Here is a 23,587-nt window from a genome sequence, read left to right as displayed (position 1 = left end):
AGTGTTTATTTACATTTTAGAGGCGATAAGGTGATAAGTTGGACAGATCGAGTGAAAAAAAGCAGTTTTCCCACACGACAACTGTCCTTCGCACTATCACGCATTAGTTTAGCTTCCCCACCCGCCATTTTTAAAACGACCCGACGGAGCTCATTGCCTTGTTGAAATATGCAGAATTGGGCAGTGTGGAGCTCATACATTACAGTTTATCTGGAAGTATTGCATTTTTGGGGCGCTAAAATAAGGTCAATTGTACGGACCAAGGCGACAACAGTGAGTGAGTTTACGTTATAACTTTAGCACGCTAACTAAGATTGAGGGTACTCCCGTAATTGAGCTAGTTAACATTAGCATTGCTAGCTATCTGATGAACTTTGCTCGTAACAGTTATGGCAATATTGGCAGCTCTCTAAAGTAAAATATGTTTCCTACTAATTATTTTTACTACTTTAGCAATGTTATCATATTTCCATGCCACTCTAAATGTGTGTACTTTAGACCAAACAGTCACATTAGCCTCCAAGGTGCAACCCAGGTCTAGTACACAAATAAATATTTTATGCAGCAATTGTGGTACTAGCTAACTCATGTCTGACTACAACATTGTATTAACTATCAGCAACAAACTCAAACCAACCCAGGGCCATGGCAAAACATGCATAGTGTAACTGCGTCACCGGCCTGAATCTAATCCAATCCGTCTATATCTGTAAAGCGTAGAATTAACTTCTATACAAGATCACGTCGTTATTTCTCAAACAATCATTGACCTTGTTTTTCTGTTAGACAACTTTTACTTGTATTGTATTTTATATTATTGAATTGAATGGTATCAGTTAAAATGGTGAGGGAGAAACCATCTTAATATGTATTTACTGACCTATTCAAAGCTTCCTCCATCATCCGTTCATCTCACTATACATTTGCCTTCAACACCATTCTCCCCTCCAAGCTCGTCACCAAGCTTAAGACCCTGGGACTGAACACCCCCCTCTGCAACTGGATCCTGGATTTCCTGACGGGCTGACCCCAGGTGGTGAGGGTAGGCAACATCACCTCTGCCACTCTGACCGTCAACACGGGGGGCCCACAGGGGTGTTTTCCACAGTGGCGTGTGCTCTTGTACTACCTATTTACCCATGACTGAGTGGCCACGTGTTTCTGGGGAGAATCTAATTCAGTGTCTATTGGACTCCACTTTGAAGAGCCACGTCATCAGAGAGTGCAACAGAACAGTGTACTGTCTACACTCGTTTTGTTGTTTTTATGAAATCGGTTTCGTTAAATCGTTTTTATTCATAGCTGAAGTTGTATTGCTACTGATTCCGCAATGCGGTTAGTCTTTACGACTGAGACCACAAGTTTGTGTTTCGGATTCCTGTTAAGTAACAGTTAGCTGAAAATGGAGCAGGCTAACGCTAGCAGTTCAAGCCCACCAGTGTTTTTATCCATGGCTGAGCACAAATACTTCAGGTGTTAGATGATTTCCAGACAATCACATGAAGATAAGGGGGAACTGGAAAATGGACAGCAATTTGTCTGCCCTAAATGCACTACCATCAAGCATTTTACAGAACAGATCCTTTGGCTGTTAGCTCGTCTGTGAGTAAAGGAACATTTGCTTTCTAAGTACACTGACCTTGCTGTAACCCAGGAAAACAGAATCTCAGTTTTAAATGCTATAGCAAAGCTGCCGATGAGATGGCCGGCGTTGATCTCAATCCAACGGACAGATGTTAAGCTCAATTCTTTAGCCCATGGAAGACTGGATATTCGTAAGGCGTAGGAGATTGGAGAGGTAGTGTGGCCACCCATCTATCTGAGAAGATCCGATCCAGCTATCAAACAACTTTGCCCCACTTGAGATGGACCTACCAGTCCCTGGAGTCAGCACAGATCCTGGGTGTATACCAACAGCCAGCGGCCGCCCAGTGGCATCCTCCTCCACGGCCACCACAGTTCAGAAGGTTGTTTCCCCATTCCATCAGTACCACAATCATTGTGGGCAGCTCAATGGTGAGAGAGTTTGGCCTGCCTACGGTCCGTGGACCACTGTCACCCAGGAACCTGTGTCCATGACATCAACTCTCTCCTGCCCACGGTTCTGGCCAACTACTCCAATATTGACACCATCGTCACTCACGTGGCCTTAGTTTTAGGCGATCTGAGGAACTTAGGGAGGACTGCAAAATGTTTTTAAAGACACTCGCTAGCACAGGGAAGAGAATAATTATCTCTGGCTCCCTCCCGTGCTACCAAAGGGGTTCGGTACATTTCAGACGACACTTTGCCCTAAACAAGTACCTGAAAAAGCTTTGCAACGACGGGAATGTTTATTTTTGTGGGAGCAACCAGCACCCACATGGGGTTACAGTGTTATTTCCAGCAACATCTCAAACCGTTTTAGAGACTGACAGACAGGGTCTGGTAGTGCTCCAGTTCTCCCTGTCAGAATAACCAACTGAGTGTAACGATTCTCCTCCTCTTCTGAGGAGGAGTAGGAAAGATCAGACCAATACGCAGTTTGGTAAGTGTTCATGATATTTAATAGTTAATGACAAAAAACAACAAGAGAACCAAAAATGAAACCGAAACAGTTCTGTCTGGTGCAGACACACTAAGCAGAAAATATCACCCACAACTAAAATGGGGAAAACAGGCTACCTAAGTATGATTCTCAATCAGAGACAATGAACGACACCTGCCTCCGATTGAGAACCATACCAGGCCAAACACAAAAACACAACACAGAAAAAATAACATAGACTACCCACCCGAACTCACGCCCTGACCAACCTAACACAAAGACATAAATAAAGGAACTAAGGTCAGAACTCCTATAGAAATGGCACTACGGTTATTGTGAGTAACCTAATTGATGTTCCTTTAACTCCGCCTGAGTTTATAAAAACTGTGAACTCCTACCATTCTGGTAGATTGGACACTGTCAGAAAACGTGGTTGTAACGTTAATAATTTGGTTCGTATTTGATTGGTTACCTCTAGGCAGACGCCCCACAGGCAGAGTGGCCCACACTCATTTAATATGGGACTTTTAAATGTTAGAGCAATCACTAGTTAAACCATTCTCATGAATGACCTCATTACCGAGCTCAAAGTTGTTTGCATATTTCTCACTGAAACATGGCTGTGTTCAGGATGTAGTGCCACTCTTATTGAAGCCTCCACCTGTACTACAACTTTTCATATTCTATTGAAAAAGGTTGGGAGGAAAACCTCTATTTTTACTATTGCTCTCGGGTGTCAGACCATTTCATTTGGCGACTTTTGGTCTGTATAGGCCACCAATGCCCTGCCCCACTTTCTTTACTGAATTCTCTGAACTATCGTCTATGTTCATTGAGAACTATGATAAAATCATTGTGTTGGGTGACAGAGACTGACTCCAAGGCCTTTGAATTTCTGAATCTTTTGAGATCTATAGACTTTATCTAACAAATTACGGGGCCCACACATAACCATGGCCATACTCTGGACCTGGTAATTACAATGGGGCTTTCTACTGGGCCCACCCATAACCGTGGCCATACTCTGGACCTGCTTATTACCAAGGGGCTTTCTACTGGGCCCACCCATAACCGTGGCCATACTCTGGACCTGGTTATTACCAAGGGGCTTTCTAAATCAAATCAAATCAAATTGTATTTGTCACAAACACATGGTTAGCAGATGTTAATGCGAGTGTAGCGAAATGCTTGTGCTTCTAGTTCCGACAATGCAGTAATAACCAACAAGTAATCTAGCTAACAATTCCAAAACTACTACCTTATAGACAGTGTAAGGGGATAAAGAATATGTATATAAAGATATATGAATGAGTGATGGTACAGAGCGGCATAGGCAAGATACAGTAGATGGTATTGAGTACAGTATATACATATGAGATGAGTATGCAAACAAAGTGGCATCGTTAAAGTGGCTAGTAATACATGTATTACATAAAGATGCAGTAGATGATATAGAGTACAGTATATACGTATACATATGATATGAATAATGTAGGGTGTGTAAACATTATATTAGGTAGCATTGTTTATAGTGGCTAGTGATATATTTTACATCATTTCCCATCAATTCCCATTATTAAAGTGGCTGGAGTTGAGTCAGTGTGTTGGCAGCAGCCACTCAATGTTAGTGGTTAACAGTCTGGTGGCCTTGAGATAGAAGCTGTTTTTCAGTCTCTCGGTCCCAGCTTTGAAGCACCTCTACTGACCTCGCCTTCTGGATGATAGCGGGGTGAACAGGCAGTGGCTCGGGTGGTTGTTGTCCTTGATGATCTTTATGGCTTTCCTGTGACATCGGGTGGTGTAGGTGTCCTGGAGGGCAGGTAGTTTGCCCCCGGTGATGCGTTGTGCAGACCTCACTACCCTCTGGAGAGCCTTACGGTTGTGGGCGGAGCAGTTGCCGTACCAGGCGATGATACAGCCCGACAGGATGCTCTCGATTGTGCATCTGTAGAAGTTTGTGAGTGTTTTTGATGACAAGCCAAATTTCTTCAGCCTCCTGAGGTTGAAGAGGCGCTGCTGCGCCTTCTTCACGATGCTGTCTGTGTGGGTGGACCAATTCAGTTTGTCTGTGATGTGTACGCCGAGGAACTTAAAACTTACTACCCTCTCCACTACTGTTCCATCGATGTGGATAGGGGGGTGTTCCCTCTGCTGTTTCCTGAAGTCCACAATCATCTTTGTAATGTCATACTTTCCAGGTCCATACCCAAACAGTTCGAACTACTAATTTTGAAAATGACTCTCTCCAGAAATAAGTCTCTCACTGTTGCCGCCTGCTACCGACCCCCCTCAGCTCCCAGCTGTGCTCTGGACACCATTTGTGATTTGATCGCCCCCCATCTAGCGTCAGAGTTTGTTCTGTTAGGTGACCTAAGCTGGGATATGCTTAACACCCCGGCAGTCCTACAATCTAAGCTAGATGCCCTCAATCTCACACAAATCATCAAGGAACCCACCAGATACAACCCTAACTCTGTAAACAAGGGCACCCTCATAGACGTCATCCTGACCAACTGGCCCTCCAAATACACCTCCGCTGTCTTCAACCAGGATCTCAGCGATCACTGCCTCATTGCCTGTATCCGCTACGGAGCCGCAGTCAAACGCCCACCCCTCATCACTGTCAAACGCTCCCTAAAACACTTCTGTGAGCAGGCCTTCCTAATCGACCTGGCCCGGGTATCCTGGAAGGACATTGACCTCATCCCGTCAGTTGAGGATGCCTGGTCATTCTTTAAAAGCAACTTCCTCTCCATTTTAGATAAGCATGCTCCGTTCAAAAAATGCAGAACCAAGAACAGATACAGCCCTTGGTTCACTCCAGACCTGACTGCCCTCGACCAGCACAAAAACATCCTGTGGCGGACTGCAATAGCATCGAAGAGTCCCCGTGATATGCAACTGTTCAGGGAAGTCAGGAACCAATACACGCAGTCAGTCAGGAAAGCTAAGGCCATCTTCTTCAGGCAGAAGTTTGCATCCTGTAGCTCCAACTCCAAAAAGTTCTGGGACACTGTGAAGTCCATGGAGAACAAGAGCACCTCCTCCCAGCTGCCCACTGCACTAGGCTAGGTAACACGGTCACCACCGATAAGTCCATGATTATCGAAAACTTCAATAAGCATTTCTCAACGGCTGGCCATGCCTTCCGCCTGGCTTCTCCAACCTCGGCCAACAGCTCCGCCCCCCCCGCAGCTACTCGCCCAAGCCTCTCCAAGTTCTCCTTTACCCAAATCCAGATAGCAGATGTTCTGAAAGAGCTCCAAAACCTGGACCCGTACAAATCAGCTGGGCTTGACAATCTGGACCCTCTATTTCTGAAACTATCCGCCGCCTTTGTCGCAACCCCTATTACCAGCCTGTTCAACCTCTCTTTCATATCGTCCGAGATCCCCAAGGATTGGAAAGCTGCCGCAGTCATCCCCCTCTTCAAAGGGGGAGACACCCTGGACCCAAACTGTTACAGACCTATATCCATCCTGCCCTGCCTATCTAAGGTCTTCGAAAGCCAAGTCAACAAACAGGTCACTGACCATCTCGAATCCCACCGTACCTTCTCCGCTGTGCAATCTGGTTTCCGAGCCGGTCACGGGTGCACCTCAGCCACACTCAAGGTACTAAACGATATCATAACCGCCATCAATAAAAGACAGTACTGTGCAGCCGTCTTCATCGACCTTGCCAAGGCCTTCGACTCTGTCAATCACCATATTCTTATCGGCAGACTCAGTAGCCTCGGTTTTTCGGATGACTGCCTTGCCTGGTTCACCAATTACTTTGCAGACAGAGTTCAGTGTGTCAAATCGGAGGGCATGCTGTCCGGTCCTCTGGCAGTCTCTATGGGGGTGCCACAGGGTTCAATTCTCGGGCCGACTCTTTTCTCTGTATATATCAATGATGTTGCTCTTGCTGCGGGCGATTCCCTGATCCACCTCTACGCAGACGACACCATTCTATATACTTTCGGCCCGTCATTGGACACTGTGCTATCTAACCTCCAAATGAGCTTCAATGCCATGCAACACTCCTTCCGTGGCCTCCAACTGCTCTTAAACGCTAGTAAAACCAAATGCATGCTTTTCAACCGATCGCTGCCTGCACCCGCATGCCCGACTAGCATCACCACCCTGGATGGTTCCGACCTTGAATATGTGGACATCTATAAGTACCTAGGTGTCTGGCTAGACTGCAAACTCTCCTTCCAGACTCATATCAAACATCTCCAATCGAAAATCAAATCAAGAGTCGGCTTTCTATTCCGCAACAAAGCCTCCTTCACTCACGCCGCCAAGCTTACCCTAGTAAAACTGACTATCCTACCGATCCTCGACTTCGGCGATGTCATCTACAAAATGGCTTCCAACACTCTACTCAGCAAACTGGATGCAGTCTATCACAGTGCCATCCGTTTTGTCACTAAAGCACCTTATACCACCCACCACTGCGACTTGTATGCTCTAGTCGGCTGGCCCTCGCTACATATTCGTCGCCAGACCCACTGGCTCCAGGTCATCTACAAGTCCATGCTAGGTAAAGCTCCGCCTTATCTCAGTTCACTGGTCACGATGGCAACACCCATCCGTAGCACGCGCTCCAGCAGGTGTATCTCATTGATCATCCCTAAAGCCAACACCTCATTCGGCCGCCTTTCGTTCCAGTACTCTGCTGCCTGTGACTGGAATGAATTGCAAAAATCGCTGAAGTTGGAGACTTTTATCTCCCTCACCAACTTCAAACATCAGCTATCTGAGCAGCTAACTGATCGCTGCAGCTGTACATAGTCTATTGGTAAATAGCCCACCCATTTTCACCTACCTCATCCCCATACTGTTTTATTTATTTACTTTTCTGCTCTTTTGCACACCAATATCTTTACCTGTACATGACCATCTGATCATTTATCACTCCAGTGTTAAACTGCAAAATTTTAATTATTCGCCTACCTCATGCCTTTTGCACACATTGTATATAGACTCCCCCCTTTTTTCTACTGTGTTATTGACGTGTTAATTGTTTACTCCATGTGTAACTCTGTGTTGTCTGTTCACACTGCTATGCTTTATCTTGGCCAGGTCGCAGTTGCAAATGAGAACTTGTTCTCAACTAGCCTACCTGGTTAAATAAAGGCGAAAAAAAAATGGAAAAAAATCTCCTTAGTTTTGTTGACGTTGAGTGTGAGGTTATTTTCCTGACACCACACTCCGAGGGCCCTCACCTCCTCCCTGTAGGTCGTCTCGTCGTTGTTGGTAATCAAGCCTACCACTGTTGTGTCATCCGCAAACTTGATGATTGAGTTGGAGGCGTGCGTGGCCACACAGTCGTGGGTGAACAGGGAGTACAGGAGAGGGCTCAGAATGCACCCTTGTGGGGCCCCAGTGTTGAGGATCAGCGGGGTGGAGATGTTGTTGCCTACCCTCACCACCTGGGGGCGGCCCGTCAGGAAGTCCAGTACCCAGTTGCACAGGGCGGGGTCGCGACCCAGGGTCTCGAGCTTGATGACGAGCTTGGAGCTTCTACTGGGCCCACCCATAACCGTGGCCATACTCTGGACCTGGTTATTACCATGGGGCTTTCTACTGGGCCCACCCATAACCGTGGCCATACTCTTGACCTGGTTATTACCATGGGGCTTTCTACTGGGCCCACCCATAACCACATTATTAAGAAACACTGTCTTACATCTGAAGTTGATACAGATATTGAGTGTATGATCAATACTCCATCCCCTATTCTGCCTTCCTCTTGTGATGATTTTGTTGATGACTTTAATAGCAAATTAAGGGCAACCATTGATGCCATAGTTCCAGAAAAGTTGAAAAAGGCAGCATCCATACGGAGAGCCCCTTACATGAGTGATGAAACAAATCAATTAAAGAGAAAATGGAGAAAGGCAGAGCTGAAGTGGAGAAAGTCAAAGTTGCAGGTCCGTTATGACATTCTGAGAGAGACACTTGGAATATATAACAAGGCAATTTGAAATGCCAGACAGGCAAATTTTTGTAACTTGATCACTAATAATCAGAATAATTAGAGAGCTCTTCTCAACCATTGATGGCCTGATAAATCCATCAGCCCATCCCCCGTCTAGCCAAAGAAATCTATCAGATAATCCCTGGGCTTCAATACCTCTTTTGCCAATTGGCCTGGACCCTTTGCTGCCGACACAGAGCCCCGTCGATCCATCACGACTGTTCTGCCAACGTAACTGTCCAAGGTGGTTTCCACAGGCTCCCCTGTTTTTTCTTTTTTCTTTATTTAACCAGGCAAGTCAGTTAAGAACAAATTCTTATTTTCAATGACGGCCTAGGAACAGTGGGTTAACAGCCTGTTCAGGGGCAGAACGACAGATTTGTACCTTGTCAGCTCGGGGGTTTGAACTTGCAACCTTCCGGTTACTAGCCCAACGCTCTAACCACTAGGCTACCCTGCCGCCCCGTTGTGACGTTCCCCTGAGGCCCATCTGCTAGCCTGCTGCTAGCCCCGGCCTGCTAGCTGTCTGAATCTCCATGCCTCCAGCTCACCTAGCTACTCACTTGACTCTATGATTAGTCGGCTACACATGCCTCTCCCTAATGTCTATATGCCTTGTACACATACGGTGACCTCACCTGGCTTAAATGGTACTTCGAGAGACAAAAACTCTCTCATCGTCACTCAATGCCTAGGCTTACCTCCACAGTACTCACATCCTATACAGACCCTTGTCTGTACATTATGCCTTGAATCTATCCTTCTGTGCCCAGAAACCTGTCCCCTTACTCTCTGTTCTGAACGCACTAGACGACCAGTTATTTTAGCCGTATTCTTATACTACTCCTCCTCTGTTCCTCTGTTCCTCTGGTGATGTAGAGGTTAACCCAGGCGCTCTCATTTGTTGACTTCTGTAACCGTAAAAGCATATGTTTCATGCATGTTAACATTAGAGGTCTGATCCCCAAGTTTGTTTTATTCACTGCTTTAACACATTCCGCCAATCCGGATGTCCTAGCCATGTCTGAACCCTGGCTTAGGAAGGCCACCCCAAAATCCTGAAATTTCCATCCCTAACTACAACATTTTCTAACAAGATAGAACTGCCAAAGGGGATGGAGTTGCAATCTACTGCAGAGTTCAGTCATACTATCCAGGTCTGTGCCCAAACAATTTGAACCTTTCCAGAAACAAGTCTCTTACCGTTGCCACTTGTTATAGACCCCCTTCAGCCCCCAGATGTTCCCTGGACACCATATGTGAATTGATCACCACCCATCTATCTTCAGAGTTTGTACTGTTAGGTAACCTAAACTGGGACATGTTTAACACCCCGGCCATCCTACAATCTAAGCTAGATGCCCTCAATCTCACACAAATGATCATGAAACCTACCAGGTACAACCCTAAATCCGTAACCATGGGCACCCTCGTAGATATCCTCCTGACCAACTTGCCCTCTAAATACACGTCTGCTGTCTTCAACCAGGATCTCAGCAGTCACTGCCTCATTGCCTGCGTGCATAATGGGTCCACGGTCAAACGACCATTCCTCATCACTGCCAAACGCTCCCTAAAACACTTCAGTGAGCAGGCCTTTCTAACCGACCTGGCCTGGGTATCCTGGAAGGATATTGACCTCATCCTGTCAGTAGAGGATGCCTGGTTGTTGTTTGAAAGTGCTTTTCTCTCCATCTTAAATAAGCATGCCCCATTCAAAATATGTAGAACTAAGAACAGACATATCCCATGGTTCACCCCAGACTTGACTGCCCTTGACCAGCACAAAAACATCCTGTGGCGTTCTGCATTAGCATCGAGCCCCCGTGAAATCTAACTCGTCAGGGACCAATATACTCAGTCAGTTAGGAAATCTAAGGCTAGCTTTTTCAAACAGATATTTGCATTCTGCAGCACTAATTCCAAAAAGTTTTGGGACACTGTAAAGTCCATGGAGAATAAGAGCACCTCCTCCCAGCTGCCCACTGCACTGAGAATAGGAAACACTGTCACCACCGATAAAATCTACGATAATCGATCATTTCAATAAGTATTTTTCCACGGCTGGCCATGCTTTCCACTTGGCTACCCCTACCCCAGCCAACACCTCAGCACCCCCTGCAGCAACTTGCCCAAACCCGCCCCGCTTCTCCTTCACCCAAATCCAAAGACCTAAAGTCCTGAAAGAGCAGCAACACCTGGACCCGTACAAATCAGCTTGGCTAGATAATCTGGACCCTCTCGTTCTAAAATGATCAGCCAAAATGGTTGCAATCCCTATTACTAGCCTATTCAACCGCTATTACTAGCCTATTACTAGCCTGAGATCCCTCATTATAAGATTCTTCAATTTGGTTTTTAAATACAATTCTTCCAATATAAGAATTGTACACTCTAATACATGTGAGACATGCTTTTAAGTTATGTACCCAGTAGATCCCTCAGGTGCTCTGGCCTTTTAACTATCCCAAAGCCTAGGACCAAGAGGCATGGCGAGGCAGCCATTAGTTATTGTGCCCCCAGCCTCTGAAATAGCCTGTCGGCCGAAACTGTGGACATTTTTAAAAGAGATCTTAAAACACACCATTTTAGCTTCATTCAGTTTTTCTTTCAGTTATTTTCATTGTTTTAATTCGTTTTTTCTTGTTGTGTTGCATTCCATGTGCTGTATAAATAAAGCTAGATTTGATTCAACACAATCATGAAGTTTGTTGACTGCGGTGGTGGGCCTGATCACCGGCGATGATGGGACAGCCTACAGGGAGGAGGTCAGTGACCTGGCAGTGTGGTGCTGGGACAACAACCTCTCCCTCAACATCAAGAAGACCAAGGAGCTAATCGTGGACTACAGGGCTGCAGTGGAGCGGGTTGAGAGCTTTAAGTTCCTTGGTGTCCAACTCAACCTTAAAGGCCTTAAACTCACCTTAAAGGCCTTAAAATGGCCCACTCACACCTGCACAGTTGTGAAGGAGGTGTGACAGAGCCTCTTCCCCCTCAGGACAATGAAAAGGTTTGTCATGGGCCGTCAATCCCTCAAAACATTCTACAAGGACACACCCAAGAAATACTCACATCAAACCACACCCCCAAGGCAACTCACGTTTACCATCTGTCATGGCCACCAGAATTTCTAGAGAAGCAAGCCAAAAAACAATGCAAAATCAGAAGGTGCAATTCCAAGTTAACGTTTATCTTCTCAGTGCGTGTTCGGGACTGGTGAAGATGAAACTGATAACTCTGCTGCCTATCAGATAACAAGCTCACAGCAGGTGCGTGAGACAGTTTAAAACAACTCGGTCTGTGAAAAAATTTAAATACCCCCCCTTTCTCTTGAAGATAAGGAGGACTGAGTACATTCGTGGGCGTCCACTCGTTCTGTTACAGTTATTGTAAAATTCCACTGATTGGATCAGCACGGCGCATTATCGCTGTGTAAAAGGAGGATCCAATTATTAGATCTGATGTTGTGCTGTTTCTATGGAAACACTGGTGTGACTGAACTTTGGCTCTGCCCTATCTCTTTTCATCCCTTTCTCTACCTGTTGTGCAGTAAATGGAGTCCTGCAAAAGCACTAACAAAATCAACTGTGTGTGTGTCTGTGTCTCCCCACAGGGCCAGCTACTACAGAAAGGGTGGGCGCGCCATGCTGCCTGTGAAGTGGATGCCTCCGGAAGCCTTCATGGAGGGGATCTTCACATCCAAAACAGACACATGGTACGTTTCATTGAAACACACTCTCAATAACACTTTAGTTATCTTGAATGTCACCCCCTTTCATTTCACCGCTCCAGTCTACCTCACCTCCCCCTCTCTGTCCTAATGGAGAATATGCTTTTTCACCTTTTGAAAGCCTCACTACTTTCTCCCTCTCTCCTTCACCCCTGTCACCTTTATGATTCTTTCCCTCCCCCCATCTCCTTCTTCCTCCTACCTCTTTCCCCCTCTCTCTCAGGTCCTTTGGGGTGCTGCTATGGGAGATCTTCTCTTTGGGCTATATGCCCTATCCCAGTCGCAGTAACCAGGAAGTGTTGGAGTTTGTCACCAGTGGGGGAAGGATGGACCCTCCCAAAAACTGCCCAGGGCCTGTGTAAGTCCAAAATACCACCAAAACTATCACACTTCACCCAAACACATGTAGCAGATGTGAGCTAGCAGGCTAGTGAAGATTGAAAAGTGAACTGTCGCTCAGTCAACTTCCGCCCCTTTCTGAACTGACACTCAGACAGGGATGGAACTTATTCTGTTACACACATAATACACCCTCACACAGTATACAGTTTCACCCATGCACACACAGTATGCAGACTTACACAGGGATTCAAGCGTACACACACACCCATAACTTCTCAAACTATCACGTGCTCGCCACCCTTTTCTTCTGTGATAATTTTTTCACACAAAAACAGACACAGTCCCCATGTAGTAAACTTCATCATGACTAGCTCACATTACCACAGCATATTACACAAGAGGCAAATCAGCCCTGCCAATAATGGGTTCAGTTTAACCGCCACTGACTTTCCAACAGTAATCACTCAAACTAGTGGGATGTTACACTTTATTGCCATCATTGTGTGCGAGTTTGTCAAGTGTATTAGTGAATGGGGGAACATGTTTTTTAACTGTTTGTCAAAGTGTGGTCTCGGATATCCCAGACCTTGGAGCATCGTGAGCTAGGCAGCAAAGGCACAAGGTCTGAGGAGAATGTCAGCTTCTCTTGTACATTTCAAAAGGAATCTTCAGACAGCCAACTCTCCAGACAAATCACAAGTTTCGGTAGGCGAGGCTTAAAATGCAGGCAGGAATTGTGCTCATGATTAGCTAAGGTTGCAAGTAGATATGGCAGGGACGTTCCCGGTGACACTTCCAATTTCTTTCCCAACTGATGCCGCTGGAGCATTGATACATTGCCAGAAGTAAACCGTCTGTCTAGAGACTAGTCAACTTGTGCAAAGTTCAAATAGAAGAAACATTTTGGAGTGTGTGTGTGTGTGTGTGTGTGTGTGTGTCTCCCTCTCTCTCAGGTACCGGATAATGACACAGAGTTGGCAGCATCAACCGGAAGACAGGCCCAACTTCTCCACCATCTTGGAAAGGATTGACTACTGCTTACAGGTAGGGAGCGTGACAATTGAGAGTCAACACCTCTGCACTTGAAATGTGCTCAAGTATTATTATGACTGTCTAACTGCCAAGAGATTATTTTAATATGTTTGACTATTTTAAGAAGTGACATAGCTCATAACCTGTATGTCCGTGTAAAATCTATATTCCTTTTGGGAATTTCTACAAATTCAGACATTTGTAATGTTAATATCATAGTTTGTTGTTCACAATTGTTTGTGTCTAATGCTAGTAACATTGCTCCTCTATCCTCTCCAGGACCCCGATGTGGTGACTGTTCCCTTGCCTGTGGAATATGGCCCCCTCCCTGAAGAGGAGGAGCAGGTACCCATGCGCCCTGAGGACCCCACGGCCTCCCCCCTGCTGGTGTCCACTCTGATGCCTGACGGTGTGGGCCCCGCACCGCCATCGTCAGCCCCCAAGCCCACCGAGGAGAACCGAAGAGTTGAACAACCCCTCCTCCTTACCAACCAGCTCCCCGAAACCTGCAAGCCCCAGGCGATGGCTCAACAACTCCAGCCCCATCCCCAGACATTCACCATAACCACAGCCACCTCCAAGGCACCTCCCCCCATCTCCACCCAGCAACCTAACCCAGACGGTGGCCACGTCAATCTGGCCTTCACCCAGGGCCACCCTGGGGATAAGGAGGGTCGCAATGGGAAACCCACCAACCTGTGGAACCCCACTTACGGCTCCTGGTTCCTCCAGCTGCAACAGCAGAAGAAGCAGCAGCATCAGCAACAACCGCAGCAACAACAACAGCTGCAGCAAAAGCAGGAAAGAGTGGGCAGTGGAGGTGGGGGAGTTGGAGGTGGGAGGGTGCCAGGCGAGGGGCAGGAGCACAAGGGACGGACTGTGCCCGAGGCGGTGGGGGCCCTGAGTCTCCAGCAGCACAAGCAGCAGTTCCAGCCACCATACCCCTTCCATCCACAGCAGCAACAGCAGATGCAGCTCTTACAAAACCAGCAGCAGCAACAGCAGGGGTTCTGCAGGCCGCTTTTGCCACCTCCGCCACCACCCCAGGCTACCTCCTTGTGTACCACTGATCCTACCCCTTCCCCGCTCCTGTTAGATTCCGCCGCCCTACCCCCGGTCCCTCTATTTAGACTTCGCAGATTCCCCTGCGGGAACATCGGCTATGGCTACCAGGAGCAAGGGTTACCCCTAGAGGCAGCCCACCACCACCAGAATCCGGTCTCTGTCAACCCCACTCCTCCACCGCCCCCTCCCCCGCCACCCGTGGCCCTCCAGAGAGGAGTGGCGGGGACCCAGCTGTCGCTGAGCCACTCGACGACGGCCAAAGCCGAGGACAGCCTCCCTCTGCTGGTCACCATGGGGACGGTGCAGGACCCGAGGCTGCCACGGATGGAGGGCCACAATGCCACAGTGCTTTAGCCCCTCCAACCCCAACCTCCACCTTGGAGACTCTGTGTACAGACAGATAGGCATACAGCCAGACTTGATGATACACCGTGCAACACTGTGTCAGGACACCTTACGACCAGCCCTCCCGTCAGGACACCTTGGTTTCATCCACCGATTGGATCAAGCTATTGCATTGAGTCCAAAATGTTTCATCCCAATGAGATAAAATGGCTGTGGAAATTACAATGGGGTGTTAAAGCACATTGGAGAGCTGCAAAGGACCACTAAGAAGAAAAGCTTATGGGTTGTTGGCTAGGAAAACAGGAACAATGTACATGTTGCAGCACTGGCTAATGTTCAGTAGACAATTGTGGCAGGACGGTTAGATGTTTCCATTCGGTTGAACTAGCTAATTTCTTTGCAATGTGTTCACGAGCCGCCCGCTCATCTTCGCGGCTCTGTCGATGTCAACGTAGCCTTTCACATGGAGTCATGCTGGAAACACACAAACAGAACATACAAACACATAACTAAGAACCATACACATCTGCTAGATGTCTAACTGACTGTAGCATTAGCTAACTTCTTCTCTAGCTGTCATTCATTGCGGGTTATCTATTTCATTGGCAATTATGGCCTTGGCAGTTGATTCATCAATCAGAAACAATTTTCCCAAAATATGGTGACAGTCGGACACTGGATTCCTGAGTTGTTTTGTGTTTTTTTTTACAATGAAGAAAAAAATGTGTTTGTTGATGCTTGCTTGCCTGCTTGTTTATTTATTTATTTGTCTATTTATTATTTGGGAGCTCTATAAATTATTAATACACCAACCTTTTCCAAATTAGTTTGACATGCTGTACATGGGTTAGCTATTTGACTTTTTTTTGCACTAATCTTTGTCCAATGTCGACTTAATTGAATTAATATAAACCCTTGTGAACAATGACCAATGCACTGAATGGTATTTCAGACAGTTGGAATCAGTACTCATGGTGGTAAAGGTTGCTATGGTATGAGGGTGGAAGTGAAAGGGAATTGTTGGGGGAGTGTAACAGTGCCATGAGTATGTGAGTGGCTGTCTTTACAATTTAAGGTGTGTGATTAGGTGTGTTTGAGCGAGAGCGAGAGGGAGAGGTAAAGAAAGACGGACAGAATTATTTTTCTTAGAAGGGCAATACTATGGAGCTTACTGTACACTGATCTTAAATGTTTATTCAGGCAAGTTCACCTTCCATTTCTCGTTAAATATGTTTTATATGTATATAATATGGCCCTCTATGGAAAGACAGAAATTACTGTTCCATGGATTCTTATATGTGGCAAATCATTTAAATGAAAGTGGTGGTGTCCATATACTTTTGTATATAAAGTACCAATCAAAAGTTTTAGAATACCAACTTATTCAAGGGTTTTTCTTTATTTTTGCTATTTCCTACATTGTAGAATAATAGTGAAGACATCAAAAATATGAAATAACACATATGGAATCATGTACTAACCAAAAATGTGTTAAACAAATCAAAATGTATTTTATATTTGAGATTCTTCAAAGTAGCCAACCTTTGCCTTGATGGCAGCTTTGCACACTCTTGGCATTCACTCAGTCAGCTTCACCTGGAATGCTTTTCCAACAGTCTGGAAGGAGTTCCCACATATGATGAGCACTTATTGGCTGCTTTTCTTTCACTCTGCGGTCCAACTATTCTCAAACCATCTCAACTGGTTTGAGGTTGGGTGATTGTGGAAGCCAGGTCATCTGATGCAGCACTCCATCACTCTCGTTCTTAGTCAAATAGCCCTTACACAGCCTGGAGGTGTGTTGGGTCACTGATACTGAGATGTGTCTGTTACTTGATCTGTGTGAAGCATTTAATTGGGCTGCAATGACTGAGGCTGGTAATGACCTTATTCTTGTCACGCCCTGACCTTAGTTATCTTAGTTTTCTTTATTATTTTGGTTAGGTCAGGGTGGGACATGGGTGGTTTGTTTTGTTTTTGTATTGTCTAGTGGTTTTGTTTGTCTAGGGGTTTTTGTATGTCTAGGGGTTTATATGTCTATGGTTGTCTGGATTGGTTCTCAATCAGAGGCAGCTGTTTATCTTTGTCTCTGATTGGGAACCATATTTAGGTAGCCATATTCATTGGGTGTTTTGTGGGTTATTGTCTATGTGTAGTTGCTTATTTCAGCACTCATTTTATCATAGCTTCACGTTCGTTTTGTTTTTGGTAGTTGGTTTAGTGTTCTTCGTTAATAAAATAAGAATTTATTCAAATCGCGCTGCGCCTTGGTCTCCTCACTATGACGAACGTGACAGAGTACCCCACCAAACAAGGACCAAGCAGCATGAAAAGGAGGAGCAGCAGCATTTAATGGGGAGATGGACCTGATTTAATGAGGAAATATTGGATGGGGCAGGACCCTGGACACAGCCAGGGGAGTATCGCCTTTCTGAGGAGGAAAGAGAGGCAGCGAAAGCGGAACGGCGATACTATGAGGAGAAATACCAGACAATAGAGGAACGGCGACGATATGAAGGTACACGGCTAGCACGGAAGCCCGAGAGGCAGCCCCAATATTTTTCTTTCTGGGGAGGCACACGAGGAGATTGCATGAGTCAGGTGGGAGACCTGAGCCAACTCCTCGTGCTTACCATGGGGAGCGTGTAACTGGTCAGGCACGGTGTTATGCAGAGATGCGCACGGTGTCTCCAGTGCGCTATTCTAGCCTGGCACGCTCTATTCCAGCTACTCGCATTTGCCGGGCTAGAATGGGCATCCAGCCAGGACGTATCGAGCCAGCTCTATGTTCTGGATCTCCAATGAGTCTCCACGGTTCAGTGTATCCTGTGCCTCCTCCCCGCACTCGCCCTGAGGTGTGTGTCCCCAGCCATGTACCACCAGTGCCAACACCACACACCAGGCCTATAGTGCGCCTCGGCAGTCCAGGACGCCCTGTTCCTGCTCCTCGCACTCTCCCTGAGGTGCGTGTCCGTAGCCCTGTACCACCAGTGCCGACACCACGCACCAGGCCTATAGTGCGCCTCCACAGTCCAGTACACCCTGTCCCTGCTCCTCGCACTCGTCCTGAGGTGCGTGTCCCCAGCCCGGTACCACCAGTGCCGGCATCACGCACCAGGCCTACAGTGTGCCTTGGCAGTCCAGAGCGTCCGGCGACAGTACCCAGTCCGGAGCGTCCGGCGACAGTACCCAGTCCGGAGCGTCCGGCGACGGGCCACAGTCCGGAACCTCCAACGACGGGCCACAGTCCGGAACCTCCAACGACGGGCCACAGTCCGGAACCTCCAACGACGGGCCACAGTCCGGAACCTCCAACGATGGGCCACAGTCCGGAACCTCCAACGACGGGCCACAGTCCGGAACCTCAAATGTCGGGCCAAAGTCCGGAACCTACAACAACGGACCACAGCCCGGGGTCTACAGCGACGGTCCCCAGCCCGGGTACTCCAGCGACGGTCCCCAGCCCGGGGCCTCCGGTGATGATCCATGCAGTGATGGTCCCCAGCTGGGGTCTCCAGCGAAGGTCCCCAGTCCGAGGTCGCCAGCGATGATCCGCAGTAATGAGCCTCCGGCGATGATCCATGGGTCAGTGCTACAAGGGCGGAGGGCTCAATGTAAAAGGGGCAGCGTCCAGAGCCAGAGCCACCACCAAAGTTAGATGCCCACCCAGACCCTCCCATATATGTTTAGGTTTGCGGCCGGGAGTCCGCTCCTTTGGGGGGCGGGGGTTCCTGTCACGCCCTGACCTTAGTTAACTTTGTTTTCTTTATTATTTTGGTTAGGTCAGTGTGTGACACGGGTGGTTTGTTTAGTTTTTGTATTGTCTAGGGGTTTTTGCATATCTAGGGGTTTATATGTCTATGGTTGCCTGGATTGTTTCTCAATCAGAGGAAGCTGTTTATCATTGTCTTTGATTGGGGACCATATTTAGGTAGCCATATTCATTGGGTATTTTGTGGGTTATTGTCAATGTGTAGTTGCCTGTGTCAGCACTCGGTTTATCATAGCGTCACGTTCGTTTTGTTATTTTTGTTTGGTGTTCTTCGTTAATAAAAGAAGAATGTATTCAAATCACGCTGAGCCTCACTCACTATGACGAACGTGACAATTCTCTGCAGCAGAGCTAACTCTGGATCTTCCTTTTCTATGGCGGTCCTCATGAGAGCCAGTTTCATCATAGCGACTGCACTTGAAGAAACTTTCAAAGTTCTTGAAATGTTCCATATTGACTGTATTAAAGTTATTAAAGTCTGTTGTTTCTCTACTTATTTGAGCTGTTCTTGCCATAATATGGACTTGGTCTTTTGCCAAATAGGGCAATTTTTTTTATTTGAACTTTATTTTACTAGGCAAGTCAGTTAAGAACAAATTCTTATTTTCAATGACAGCCTAGGAACAGTGGGTTAACTGCCTGTTCAAAGGCAGAACGACAGATTTTGTACCTTGTCAGCTCGGGGATTTGAACTTGCAACCTTTCGGTTACTAGTCCAATGCTCTAACCACTAGGCTACCCTGCCGCCCCTATATTCTGTATACCACCCCTACCTTGTCACAACATAATTGATTGGCTCAGATACATTAAGAAGGAAATAAATTCCACAAATTAACTTTTAACAAAGCACACCTGTTAATTGAAATACATTTCAGGTGACTACCTAATGAAAGTGGTTGAGAGAATACCAAGAGTGTGCAAAGCTGTCATCAGGGCAAAGGGTGGTTACTTTAAATAATCTAAAATGTAAAATATATTGTGATTTGTTTAACATTTTTTGGTTACTACATGATTCCATGTGTTATTTCATATTTTTGTAGAATAATAGAAAAATACAATAGAAAAATATAGAAAAACCCTTGAATAAGTAGGTATTCTAAAACTTTTGACTTGTACTGCATATATAAAAGTATGTGGACACCTCTTCAAATTAGTGGATTCAGCTATTTCAGTTGGAATCATGATTCTGTGCTTCCAACTTTGTGGCAACATTTTGGGGAAGGCCCTATTCTGTTTCCGCATGACAATGCCCCCCATGCACAAAGCGAGGTCCATACAGAAATGTTTTGGCGAGATCAGTGTGGAAGAACTTGACTGGCCTGCACAGAGCCCTTTCCTCAACCCCATCGAAAACCTTTGGGATGAACTGCAAGCCAGGCCTAATCTCCCAACATCAGTTTCCGACCTCACTAATGTTCTTGTGGCTGAATGGAAGCAGCAACATTCCAACATCTTTTGGAAAGGCTTCCCAAAAGAGTGGAGGCTGTTATCGCAGCAAAAGGGGGACCAAATTCATATTAATGCCAATCATTTAGGAATGAGATGTTAGAGAACCAGGTGCCCACATACTTTTGGTCATGTAGTGTATACTGGACAATATTGAATAGGTCTTTACCCACAAAATGTTATTTTGAAGAAATATATGTTCATAAATCTGCATCATTTTTCTATTTGAAGAAGAGTGTTGTAGAATATAAAGTATTCTGATTGAAAAGTTTGAACCCAAATTGCTTGTGGTCCACTTCAACCATGTACACATTTACATTCAATGTGCATAGTGTCAACACTGTCAATGCAATCTGCTTTTATACATTCAAAGACACATGTTTTATGTGATCATTACTTCATTATAATGTGCAATCGAATCAACTTTCATGTACATAAGTCTCAAATGGGTACATGAAGATGAGTGCTAGTCTATGCTCAGCTAAGAGGAAGGTGATTTGAGTGTATCCAGGAAGTGCCAATGTGTCAGTTGTTTGCCTGTCTGCTTGAATATGTTGTGTAAACCCTTTGCTTGTACGCTCTTTCATCAAGCCTTACAAGCTGTTATAGACATGTAGTGAAGACATTTGACATAAACTGACCTATACCGGCTGTATTTCTGCCCAAGATGGCAAAATAAGTACATGAAATGACACTGAGAATCGATAGAACATTGCTCGAAGATTCCCAAAAACGATAACATTCAAAATGATTGAATTTTTCTTTTAAGGTGCTCTCTGGCTTATGACAGAGGGTTCATGTAACATGTTGCACACTTTTCCCGATCGGCTGTGTGTTCACATTATATGCGGTTTCTTTGCAGCAGCACATGTCTCCATTGCTCCATGTAAAAAACATTTGAACTGCAGCTGTAAAATGTTGTAATTATAAAGTATTGTACTATGGCTCTAGTAAACCCTGTAAGTTGCCCTACAGATGACATCTGCCAAAACTGAATAAATTACTATATAATGACTATTGCTTGGCTGCTACCATACTTGACTTAACTCACTCAAACATACAGCTCATGTCAAACCTGATTTGCAGTATTTTACACATTGTCAGATAAATATTTGTTTAGTCCCTATGGCAAATGCAAAACACAGCAACTAGACTCCCTCCACAGGTGAATTAGGACTTCCTACACAATATTGTTAGATGCCTTGGTCAGACTTAATTAGATCATTTTCATAATTACATATTTCTTGGGGAAGTCACGCATCTCCCAAATTCAGATACAGTATTTTTCATGGACCCCGATAGAGTTAGAGTGTAACGTAATTGCTGGGAGTCAGGAAGCAGGTGCAGAAGGCACATTTATAAATAATAATAGGTAGATAAACAAAACATGAAGCGTACTGAACGAGACAAAACCAACTGCCTGATGACTGAGGCTAAATAAAGGGAGAGTAATCAAGGTGATAGTCAGATAAATATTGGTCATGAGGTCCAGGTGTGAATAATGATAGGGAGCAGGTTTGACTAATGATGGTGCTAGGACCGGTGGTTAGTAGACTGGCGACGTTTGAGCGCCAGAGAAGGCGAGTGGGATTAAGCATGACAGAGGTAGTAACCCTACTTCTAGTTTTCACTATAAAGTAGTGTGCAGTAGTTGAATCAACAAAGAAAGTGAAAAAAATACACTTAATATAAAACTGTTGGAATTTGGCCCGATATGAGAACTGTTGAGCCCCATTTTGTAATCAGACAAAAACGTCAACAGACAGTCCGCCCACATGGGAGGTTTGGTGGAGCCAAGAAACGAGCAGTGAAATTAGAATATAATCTTTATAGGTTTTTGGATTTTAGAAAGACCCTTTTTGCCACTATTCCATTCATTTTATGCACACACACACACACACACACACATACATACATACACACACACACACACAATTACCAAAATATACACATTGGACATGACCAGAAATTAAAAAATGTTTTTTTGCGCATACACACATAATTACTTTTATAAGGAACAGCTTCCAAGTGCATTTTAACTTGTGCTTTCCGATAATGTATCGTCTATGAAGACATAGAACCCAACAGTACCAAATAACACTGTTACAGAAGTGACTGTTACGGCGATGACTGTTGCAGAAATGACTTATGGCAATTACTGCAACAGAAAAGTCACAGCAATGACCATAACAAAGCTAGGTGGTATGAAAGCTAATTAAACTTTTCCTGTCTGCAGTCAGTTCTATCTCCAAACCTCAGGTGAATATCTCAGGCAATCGTGGTTCTGCATGCAAAAGCGTTTCAATTGCAAGGGGACCAACCAGGCATATCAATGGTACATCACATTGGCCATTCAGCACCAGCACCTGGGCTACTGTTGCGATCTACCTTTTTAATTGGGTGGAACATGAAGGTTTTTGTTAAATAAGGTCTCTTTTTTTTCTCCATGTATACAATCAATATCTTTGTTGCCTTCTGACTTGTCAAGACTAAACTTTACCTGCATAGAACTTTGGAATGCTTCTTCGTCTACAGTGGCTTGTGAAAGTATTCACCCCTTTGGCATTTTTCCTATTTTGCTGCCTTACAACTTGGAATTAAAATAGATTTTTGTGGGGTTTGTATCATTTGATTTACACAACATGTCTACCACTTTGAAGATGCAAAATATTTTTGTGGGTGAAACAAACAAGAAATAAGACAAAAAAAAAACAGAAAACTTGAGTGTGCACAACAATTCACCCCCCCCCCCCCCCCAAAGTCAATACTTTGTAGAACCACCTTTTGCCGAATTACAGCTGCAAGTCTCTTGGGGGTTGTCTCTATAAGCTTAGCACATCTAGCCACTGAGATTATTTGCCCATTCTTCAAGGCAAAACTGCGTCAAATCAAATCAAATTGTATTTGTCACATACACATGGTTAGCAGATGTCAATGCGAGTGTAGCGAAATGCTTGTGCTTCTAGTTCCGAAAATGCAGTAATAACCAACGAGTAATCTAACCTAACAATTTCACAACAACTACCTTATACACACAAGTGTAAAGGGATGTAGAATATGTACATAAAGATATATGAATGAGTGATGGTACAGAATGGCATAGGCAACATGCAGTAGATGGTATCGAGTACAGTATATACATATGAGATGAGTATGTAAACAAAGTGGCATAGTTTGAAGTGGCTAGTGATACATGTATTACATAAAGATGCAGTAGATGATATAGAGTACAGTATATACGTATACATATGAGATAAATAATGTAAGTTATGTAAACATTATATTAAGTGGCATTGTTTAAAGTGGCTAGTGATTTTTCCATTATTAAAGTGGCTGGAGTTGAGTCAGTATGTTGGCA

The 23,587-nt window shown here is 45.3% G+C and overlaps 1 protein-coding gene across 1 annotated transcript in view; it reads left to right on the top strand.

Moving 5' to 3' along the window:
- Positions 1-19,089, top strand: part of alk (ALK receptor tyrosine kinase) — a 768,505-nt gene extending 749,416 nt beyond the window's left edge. Inside the window, exons 26-29 of the mRNA XM_029621021.2 lie at positions 12,111-12,212; positions 12,451-12,585; positions 13,523-13,613; positions 13,881-19,089. Coding sequence (XP_029476881.2) covers positions 12,111-12,212; positions 12,451-12,585; positions 13,523-13,613; positions 13,881-15,020 — 1,468 coding nt within the window. The 3' untranslated portion in view covers positions 15,021-19,089. The remainder of the gene's footprint in view (positions 1-12,110; positions 12,213-12,450; positions 12,586-13,522; positions 13,614-13,880) is intronic.
- The last annotated feature ends 4,498 nt before the right edge of the window (positions 19,090-23,587 follow it).

The sequence above is a fragment of the Oncorhynchus nerka genome, linkage group LG28 (assembly GCF_034236695.1).
Source record: "Oncorhynchus nerka isolate Pitt River linkage group LG28, Oner_Uvic_2.0, whole genome shotgun sequence".
Taxonomy (NCBI): Eukaryota; Metazoa; Chordata; class Actinopteri; order Salmoniformes; family Salmonidae; genus Oncorhynchus; species Oncorhynchus nerka.
This window is presented reverse-complemented; position numbering and strand designations above follow the sequence as displayed.